Source organism: Erpetoichthys calabaricus, chromosome 9, assembly GCF_900747795.2.
Source record: "Erpetoichthys calabaricus chromosome 9, fErpCal1.3, whole genome shotgun sequence".
NCBI classification, from domain to species: Eukaryota; Metazoa; Chordata; class Cladistia; order Polypteriformes; family Polypteridae; genus Erpetoichthys; species Erpetoichthys calabaricus.
Window position 1 is genome coordinate 47767001 of NC_041402.2, and position 10747 is coordinate 47777747.

General features: G+C 40.9%; 1 protein-coding gene across 3 annotated transcripts in view; it reads left to right on the forward strand.

Annotated features, from left to right (window-relative positions):
- Positions 1-9616, forward strand: part of LOC114657730 (transmembrane protein 64-like) — a 30209-nt gene extending 20593 nt beyond the window's left edge. Inside the window, exons 2-4 of one of the 3 annotated variants that reach the window (XM_051931625.1) lie at positions 4367-4522; positions 7462-7555; positions 9510-9616. In XM_051931625.1, the coding sequence (XP_051787585.1) occupies positions 4367-4522; positions 7462-7555; positions 9510-9541 (282 nt within the window). In that variant the 3' untranslated portion in view covers positions 9542-9616. Of the gene's footprint in view, positions 1-4366; positions 4523-7461; positions 7747-9509 lie in introns of those variants that run through there. The other 2 variants (XM_028809610.2, XM_028809611.2) reach the window with 2 other exon arrangements.
- The last annotated feature ends 1131 nt before the right edge of the window (positions 9617-10747 follow it).

Here is a 10747-nt window from a genome sequence, read left to right on the forward strand (position 1 = left end):
GTCAAAAGATACCAAAACAAACGACACTCTTAACAATGTTTTGACTGCTATGATTATTGATTATGGATGCAAGGAATAATTCTGGTGCATTATTTTTGTTAGTAATTAAAATGTTATGGTGTTTTTTTGCCTTGTAGGTGGTTTCGTCACAGTGTCACTTTGTGTTTCCATATTCTCCACTTTTCCCTTTATTGGCAGTGTCGCTCATTGTCAGTAATTTGATGGACAATGGCAGAGATTGAAACAGAATAATTTAAGGCATATCCAGGGTGTTCTTTCTATTCAAGATTATGGATAAAAACAAATTAAAATGCAGATTTCTGCCTTAGTTATTTAACAAAAGGCTTTAAAAGCAGTCTGTAACATGTTACTTTTTCTTGGTTTTTGTTTTTTTTTTTTTTTTTTTTGGTTTGGTTTGTGTGCTCGTGGCTTTGTTCATATCTTTTGACTATTCCATTGTTTTGCCAGTTGTAGGATTCATTTTTGTCCAACAATCCATTTTCTTGTCCTCCAGGATGTTTGCTAGTGCTCATAACATTCAAATTTTTGTGTTTTCTTAGGGTGTTTGCCAGCTTTTGTCTTTTTTTCATGTACTCGTATATCCTTTTTGACCTTCTGTCTGATTATCTTTGACTACTCTTCTGGATCATGGATCGTAAATTATATTAATAAATGACACTGAGTTTTGTTTGACCTGTTTTATCATTTTAAGTATGCCCCTTTTATCATACTTGATTTACTGACAGAAGCAGGAATGTGCCAGGTGCAGCCTGCCGGCAGGAAAAGCTACACAACCAACCTGTAGCACAGCACCCCTCTGTAAAGTATGGCTAGCAAAGCAAATTTCTATTGAGGTGCTGATCTGGATAAGCCAAAGTTATGATGCAGTCATCCAAATGGGCTATTTTTGTTTGTTGTTTTGTTTTTAATTTAAGCACGGAAGAGCTGAAATGTCTTTTTGGAAAAAAGAAAATCTCAAGCAAGATGTGTCTCTTGTGAAGTAAAAAAATTGTTCAGTGTTCAAAATGACAAACAGAATTCAAAATCATAACGAAAACCAAATTTCTTAAGCTAAAGTATGCCCAGAAGTAATTTTTATGATTTTAACAAGTCCATTACAATACGTAGGTCTCAAAGTCTGGACAATTCCTGGTTGCTTCACTACCTCCCTGTTAGAGTGCAACTGTGCTGACATTGTGTGCCACTGAGGTGTGTACCACATTCTTCTTCTTCGTCTTTCGGCTGCTCCCATAATGCTGCTAATCCTCAACTAGTTGCTACTTATCTGAAAACCAAACGTACGTTGCTCACACTACCAGTGTTATCCTTTTCAAAAGCAAAAGTATATTTTGCACTCCACATGCTCATTAAAGATGGTGCCTGTGATGTCATGCATCATGTGTGTAAATGAATTCTTAAGGCACCTGATCTGTAGTTTGCCAGATGACTGTAACCATGTGACAACATAAACACCAAAAAATTGTAAAAAAAATTGTGTAAAACAAGTCACCGTTGTGCCCAGCTGCCCCCAAATTCAGTAAGGTAACTACTAAGGACCACAATTAGTGTTTATTAGTAGTTTTAATGCAATATTATGGTACTACATGTTTGCTGATTTTCACTGTACTCTAGACAAGACAGCAATGACCTTTTAAACCTATAGACCCATGTAGCCCTCCCTTTTCCTTATTTTTGTTAACCTCAGACTTAAATGTTTGCACTTTACTCTTATGTTTCAGCCAGGAATTATTCCTGGTTTCAATATATTTTCCGTTTTATTGTTTTGTTTTTTTTCCTGTGATTTTGTTTTAATTTAATTTTAGTTATTATGTGTTGTTTAATTCTTCTGTATTGCTGCATTTATTCCTTGGGTTTTGTTGGTGGATTCCCAAAGAGGCGGGGCCACCGTGATGTCACTACTGCAGGACCGCCTCCAGCCTTTATATTGAGATTTGACGGTTCCTGCAAAAGTTCAAGATTATTGTGGCTTTGCATTTCCACTGTGAGGAGTGTTGTTGGATTTTGTGTTTATTGTCGATCATTGCTTCATTTTTACATTACTGCTCTCTAGATTATAATTTGGATTTGTTAGCCTTTTGCTTGCCTTTTGGGCAAACCTTTTTTTGCTTCATTTTCCTTTATTTCCTGTGCGTTTTGATTTTTTGTGGTTCTTTGCATTCATAGAAATAAATTCTTTATTTGTAAAGATGCTTTGTTTTGTGTTGTCCTAAAAGCCAGAGGTTTGTTGTTATCCTGTCACTTGCACTATATTCTTGTGTAATTTGGACATTTTAAAGTATTTTGGAATATGTAAAGCTTGTGGCCCATTTTGGGCCTGATTAGCCTTTCCAGTTGAGTTTGGGGTTAGGCTACCGTGTTTTTAGGCAGACTAGTGAAGGTCCTGACCTGTTTTATTGGACCTGTCAGCCCTTTTTAACAATTTGTGTGTTGCACATTCTTAACATTGTGATGCCCAATGCCCAAATCTGATGGGCACCAACCTCTATCAGCACATCTAGTTGTCATAAACTGAGAAAGACCAGGACAAGTGAGGAGACGACAACAAGTTTTTCGTGCAAAAAAGTGCATGTTTAGTAAGTAATCAAAATTGTCAATGTGCAGTTAAAAAAAAAACCTTCATTAAAGAAACAGTCTTCAGTAATTAAATCCATAAAATCATGCTTGTGGGTAAATCTTGTAAACCATTAAAATCCATAATGTCTTCTCTCTGGTGAACAGCAGAAACACCACTGGACTTGGTCTCCTCAGCTCTCTCCCACCCATTGGTACTTGCTGAGAGGCCTTACAAGCCCAGCTTTCTGTCCCTGCCACCTCTGTTGGTCACTGCAGTGAGTCCAGGCAAGCCATCGACCTCTCTTGTTCCGTACTGCTGCTCAGCAGGCTTGACCCCTCTCCTTGGAACACACCATCATCCTCTTCCTCGATTACTTTCTCTGAACTAGTCCACACCTCAGAGTGCGTTTTCTTTGTCTCTCTCTGTTTCTCTGTGGTTCACTTTGACTTTTTTTTGCCTTTCCACCCTGATTCCCCCTTTACTCAGCCCTTTTATGTGGTGATCTAGGCACTGACTTTATCAGCTTCTGTGCAGCTAATCAGGGATGGCTGTGCTGATCTCCTAACACACGCTCATACTTACTCCGCCAATTCCCCACACCATACAAGCTCGTCCCCCAGTCCTTGCCTCACCTGCACTACTCACCACAGTCATCACTGTGTGCGTTAAAACTGCCATCCACTGTTTTGCAACAGTGCTGTGACACAACATATAACATTTACAACATGAACAGGGCACACTGCCATCTTCAGGTGCCATCACCCTTGGTGGGCCATAAGGGGCTCCGTTCAGTGTCTGGTTTTTATTCTCTGATACAGCACTCCAGAAAATAAACCCCTGCCTCATTTTCAGCACCTGCCAGTCTCCTGTTTCTTCCCGCCATTTTCCAAAGGAGAGTCCCAGTATTCTCTTGTCCAAGGGTACCAATGCCATTCTACAGCTGCCCTTCTATTATATGAGCTGTGCTGTTCATGTTACTTACTTGCCTAGTCCAGGGTTTGCAGGATTGTTGACTTTCCCTGCATTGTTCCCGTTCGACTGTTTCCAGCAGGCTTTAGTAAGAAGCACAGAAGCTGTTTTACAAAGCTTGTCTGAGTCTTTTGGATCATATTGATCACTAAGCCACATTGTAAGTCTTTCATTAGTACAATCCCTTTAAGAGAACCCCAAATGTGGCACTCATCCACTCTAACCTTCTTCACCCTTCAGCTGTTTTATGAGAAGATGACTGCTATGAGGGCCTTACACATTATGTCTGCTGGACTCCGAGCCTGACTGTGAATTTTCTAAGACAAGCTAATATGCAGGAGATTATTTTTTCTCCTGCCTCACTCTAATACTTTGTTAAGCTGGCAGCATCCTCGTGAGAGGCTCACAGTGAGAATAAGAGCTTCCAGTCATGGAAAGGTGACATTTTATTCTTGAGATTCTCAGAAATGAGATCAGCAGAGTTTCCTCCAGAGACTGCTTGCCTCCATTCTCCTGTGTTTTTTTTTTTTCTTTCTTTCATCCCAGCATGCAGTAGTAACTTGCCTTACACATCTCTTTACTTCTCATTTTTACATTTAGAAGGTGATTTGATTTAAACCTTATTACCATTTTCAGCTTCTTGAACATTATCATGAATAACACAAAATGACTTCCCAACTTGTCAGTCAGCAGGCCAGTGGCCAGAAAGGAGCCATGACCGCTCAAGCCTTCACTGTTAGCTGTGTGTCAGTGACCTGACACACTGGGATGTCCAGAGCACCAGGTTCTAAAGTGAGTTGAATTGCATTTTACATTTTTCAGATCAGCAAACTGGACACTCAGAGTTATCTAACTGCCTCTTCTGCTGGATTGCTGCCCACACAGATCCTCAACTCCTATGTGGGCACCACACTGCGGACCATGGAGGATGTGACCAATCACCAGGGCCTGGAAGGATACCTTACTTTAGCATTGCAGGTACAGTGAAGAAGGGACAAAAAGGTGTAAGTGGCTGGCAGGTCGCATCTAGAAGAAAGGCAGGGACATAACAGTGGGCAAAGTAATAAAGACCTGACACATACATTAGGCTGGCACACAGTGGTGAGTGCTATATAAAAGTAAACTGAATTTAATTCGGCACCTGCTGTACAGCAGTATGTGCCCTGCTTATGCTCCTGGCGAGACACATTAAGAAGGGCTCCCTGCCATTGCCTCCTGTGTCTCTTTTGCAGGATATCTTGCCGATTCTAAAAGTCACACTGTATTGGAATGTTCCGTATTGTCTTTAGCACTCCTCCTTAAGTTTTATTTTTGCAGCACAGTGGCTAGCACTGCTGCCTCACTGATGCAGCGCCCTGGCTGTGAGTCCTTCACCTGGTCATTGTCCGTGTGGGGATAACACATCCCATCATATCTGAGCAGATTTTCCAGTAAGTCTGAAACTTGCCTTGTTAAATTTGGCAACTTAATATGCTTGTGACACACACTCACAAAAATATTGACCAACGCTGCAACAGACCTCAGTAACAATGCAAGAACAAAAAATCCATAGACTCCACGGTAGACCCCTCTGTGGCTACACCAGTCGCGTTTTCATGAAAGTAATCCCAGTTTATTTACCCTTGAGTATTTTGGATATTAAATTGTGAGATCATGTCACAGCAATATAGAATTGTAGTAGCCAGCAGATTGTGCTGAAGATGGGCAGGGTTGGATGCCTCATTGACAACAATTTGTCACACAGGGTTTTGGAGCACGGCATTCCACAATTTTCCTCAAGGTTTGTACTCCAGGCCCAGGAAGATACCAGAACATGATAGTCTTTAGTAAATCACAGGGAAAAGGATGACCGGGTGCAACGCAAGCGTATCTGTGTCAAGTGCACATGTGTTTTTTAGTAGCACATCGCCTGTGTCGCATAACAGTAGGAAAGTATGGCTAGGTACATTAGGCTTCCTGAGGGATGAAAAGACGGTTTGACGCTGTTAACTCACCATTTGTTGGGCTTCATTTTTAGTCGGTGTGTGCCTCAGTCTTTCCATGTTGGCATTTGTTACATTTTATTTAACGTGAGAATGCTATTGAATATTAGTTTAACGCCCACATAATGTTACAAATTTTAAGGAGATTTTCGCTATGGCAGAAATGTAGAAATACTGAACAATTTTTTTTTATTGTTGGAGTTGTACCCTGCACTCAAATTAATTTGTCATATTAAACTTTATTATAAAAATGCAGCTACACTTTTTTTATGCTTAATGTCATCACATACCTTTTCATGCCCACATACATTTATCCACTGAATCAGGGATCCCAACTCCGGTCCTGGAGGGCCCAATGGCTACAGGTTTTCATTCTCACCCTTTTCTTAATTAGTGACCCATTTTTGCTGCTAATTAACTTCTGTTGAATTCATTTTATTTGACTTGCTCTTTAAGACTCGGCCCCCTTAATTTGTTTTTTTCCTTAATTAGTTGACAAACAATAATGAGATACAAAATGAGCTAAAACAGGACCAGCAAACTGTGACCATCACACAAAATCTGAAAATAAAGAAAGGTGAAGGTCTAAGGAATGCTGATCTGCTCAGAGCAAACCAACAATTTCAGAAATGTCTGCTATTGCACAATGAGAGCAGCAACAAGCCATTAAATTAAAGAACGAGTTTAATTAACAACAAGACTCAGTGTCTAATTAAGCAACTGGTTGGAGTGAAATTGGTTGGAGGTAGAGGCCTTGACTTAGTTGGTCTTCTGTTGGCTCACTCATTTCACATTTCATTTCTGTTTGGGTGCCATTTAAGGAAAGAAATAAAGCAATCAGAGGAACGGTGAAGAAATTCAGGGGAACAAATCTTAGAAACAAGTCAGTTAAACCTAATGCAAAAGAAGTTAATTAGTACCAAAAATAGTGCAGTAATAATGAAAAGGGTTAGAATAAAAGCCTGCAGCCACTGGTGCCCTCCAGGACCGGAGTTGGGGGACCCCTGCACTAGACCAATGTTTTAGTCCTGCAGACCCCACTGAGTTACACATTTTCAAAATGCTTCAGGCCCCTTAATGACGTCACAGAGTCCACTGGAGGCCTGCAGCCTGACTCTCGTGAAGAGAGGAATCGGGAGAAAGAGGGAGTGCAAAGGGTTGGGCACAATAAGAAAAGACAAAACAAGAAAAAAGTTAAATGGAAAATTGGTGAAGGCTTGTGGCTGGGGCAGAAAAGGCTTGCCAGTTCACCAATCAATCAAACTCAGTCAGCAAATAATTCTCTTCCTCGGAGTTCCATACTCTTCAGAAGCAGGTTCCCAAGTGAATTCCAACTTCCAGTGTCATTATTCTTGAAAAAGTCCCCAGAGAGCGTAAAGGGCAGGCAAAACTGGAAGTGTCATCACTGTCTGTCTTGAGAATTGTCCTCCTGTCTGTGGGGAAAATGGAAGATGGTGTTAATGGCAATCTTTCCTCATGCACTGTGGACAGGTGGTCTACTTTATTAAAGCCCTATAGATGTTCATGTTTGTGACACTCTATTGTGGGTTGATTGGCTCATCCACGTTGAGCCTGCCTGGCAGTGGCCTTGTGGTTTTGGGATAGGCAGTAGCACACCATGACCGTGACTTGGATTAAGTAGGTGTAACAATGCTATAATTGATTTCTGTAAGTTGACTTATTCACCAGGAAAAAGATCAGCCTCCAATGAGTAGAGGGTGCCATTTGGGTGTTCCTGGCATTTCTTTTTACTCTGTTTAATTGTGCCATTCTAATACCAAAACACATATTGAAAACTCTCTTCCCAACAGTCTTTGACATAGACAATTTCCAGCCAGTCCAGCTTGCTGCTCACTATACTGCATGGGAAGGGAGAAAACCAAGCCAGATCCCCCCTGCATTCATTTTTTTTTGTCTTCCTCCCTGCCTTTACAGATCTGCATCAGCATCTTTGTCATGTTCTTCATGGTACGGCATGCACAGAAGGAGCTTGAGAACTCAATTCAGGATTTTGAGGACATTCACAATGGTGAGCAGCAGAAAGAGAGCAACCAGCCAAGTTTGGAACCAGTTTGATGAAGACCACCATGAGAACCTTTTAAGTAAAATTAGAATGGCTATTGTGTAATGCAGTTCCTGTTCCAGCCTGCCTGCCTGAACAAGTTGGATATCAAATGGTGCAGATGGGTGCAGCACAGTACCCGACTAGTGTCCTTCTGAGAGCTGGGACAGAGCTTTGGTGCCCACCACTTTCTCAGGGCTGCAGAGCACCACAAGCTTTCTGTGGCTTGGGAACTTTCCAGTGGTGGCCACACCCTTACATAGTGAGGGCCTGCATGTGCCTCAAGCCACTTTGTGAAAGAAGAACCAGCATTGTGTGGAATGCCATCTGGACCATGAGCATAATTATTATGTACGTGACTCTTTACTGCTAAAACCAAAGGGGCCCGAGTAGGTGGAAATATATTACCATTTAAATGCCCACAAATCGTCTGGGCCTGAAAAGTAAGCTTTATCTTTAGAAAATATATTTACTGAAAGAGGTGTTTACCTTTATATACTATAGCTATGGTGAAAATTATCTGAGCTCTGCATAGCGCACAACCAAAAAGGAAAACTGATGTTATAAGGGGTTAAGAGAAGTTACGGAAGGGCGAGATATCGGCGCTTTACAACCAAAATAATGCGATAGAGGCTAAAAGAGAACAAAAATATTGCACAACATAGGGCTGAACACAAGAATATCAAACACCACATAAAGACTACCAAAATACAACTGAAGGCAAAACTGCTTTGCTGCCCCAGGTCTATCTATATGGTGCTCAAACCCCTTCCCAGTGCAGTGGCTCGTCCACTTTAAGACACAACCAGGCAACTTCCTCTCACCTCTGTCCTCTTCTCCACCTGTCAGTTAAGCCTTTGCTCCAAATTCTCTTTCCAACTCCTAACCTTATGTGGCTTTAAGTCACAACATGAGGTCACTTTAGATCCTGAAATCACTTCAAGGAACATGTGGGACTGCAGGGACATCCTACCTGAACTTCTTTTTAGCAGCCTCAGGTGTCCCTGAACTTTTAGTTGTCCTTAAAGGGCCAGTTGACCATCCATTCACTAAGGTAGTGGTGTAGTTCATCTCCTTCAAGTTGGAAACTGTACATTGATGAGGGTCTCCTGTCTGTTCTTTTTAAGATCACCCTGGATTAGGCAGTCTGGCCCCGGTTCCTTACCACCTGTTGCGCATGAGGTCCCTCCTTGACCTTCATGATCAGGGAATCCAGGCATACCTAGCAACTGCCTGACCACCTGCCCCCTAGGATCATCAGGGCACATTTAATTCTTCCTCTCAGTCACTTTCCTACTAGTGTTGGCACACTTTTGCCCGTATTGGGTACCCAGCACACACAGCCAGCCACAAGCGGTCTTCGCGATTCCACACTAGGAGTTGTAGGACCTTTCCTGCTGCTAGTATGACTTGTGTCATCTATACTTTGGAGTTGTTTTGTGGGGCTTTGGGCAACCAGGTGCTTAACTGGTGATACTCTTGCCCTAGCACTCCATCACATTTGTTAACACGACTTATGACAGGGTAACACCTTCTGGAGAGCATTGCCTGTGTGCCCAGGCAGCTATTTGAAAGACCCATGTTTCCCACGTGTCCTGTGTTCTTACTCTGAATCCGTTGTGTTATATAGGCTGTGAAGGTGAGGCTAACCCTCCAATCCCACAGCACACGAAGTACCTATTGGAGTAGTTCTCACCTCTGTGGCGTTGCCTTGTTTTCCCTCTTCTAAGTCATGTGCAATATCTGATCGTGAGAGATATTAGACATGTCTTCCAATATCAGATAATCACTCACATTATTACTTTTTGATGCGTATTGTTGAAAATTGTCAATTTTGATTGTACCTTATTCTTTGTCTATAATCTAATGATCTTTCTAATATTTCTAATAATTTTGCTATTGTATGTCCTCTTTCCCACAGGCTCATGTGAACCAGCTCCAAAATTATGGTAACATCATTAAGTTTTTGTGTAATATCATCAGTTATTAAAATTGTATTCCACATAAGTGATTTTGTGATTTCTTAGGTTCCTTCTTCAATGACTTTATCCTCAATTCTTAACTGCCATAGTCAGGAGTTTTCACACGTCGTTCTAGCCAAACTCCGAGTCCACAGCCAGTTCAGGGTTTATATGGTCGTGATTATCCCATGTACATAGTCCACTGAAATTCTGACAGCATGCAACATGTTGGCACTCTTACTGCATGCAGAGTATGCTCCAATGATGTATTCAAGAGCAACACCAGACCAAAACTTTTAATCAATACCAAGACTTGAAAATTCACAATCAAAATTTAGATTTTTTTTTCTGGTAGACTGCACACATTTTCCTGTATGTGATTCCAAAAGACCAAATGATTAAAAAGCTTTAAATGTTCACATATTATAAACAATAATGCAAATATTTATATGAAATAAAACAATTTTCTTTACTGATTAATTTTTATTATACTTTTGCATGTACTGTATAATATGTTTTTCAGATTCTCAACATTTAAGTATATTTGCATTTATAAAAAAAAAAAAAAAAAGTCTTCTGAATGCTTTTAAATTCTGTCAGCCTACATCTAAGTAGCAATGCGTTTTTAAAAAGCACTAAGACGTATCCAGCAGTGCATAACTGCTCTTAAGGAACATTAAACCCATCAACATTCGGACACAGTGTGGGCTCAAGATAAGACCCCCTCTGCTGAACATACAGTTAGGTCCATAAATATTTGGACAGACACAACTTTTTTCTAATTTTGGTTCTGTACATTACCACAATGAATTTTAAATGGAACAACTCAGATGCAGTTGAAGTGCAGACTTTCAGCATTAATTCAGTGGTGTGAACAAAACGATTGCATAAAAATGTGAGGCAACTAAAGCATATTTTTAACACAATCCCTTCATTTCAGGGGCTCAAAAGTAATTGGACAATTGACTCAAAGGCTATTTCATGGGCAGGTGTGGGCAAGTCCGTCGTTATGTCATTATCAATTAAGCAGATAAAAGGCCTGCAGTTGATTTGAGGTGTGATGCTTGCATGTGGAAGATTTTGCTGTGAACAGACAACATGCGGTCAAAGGAGCTCTCCATGCAGGTGAAAGAAGCCATCCTTAAGCTGCAAAAACAGAAAAAACCCATCCGAGAAATTGCTCCAATATTACGAGTGG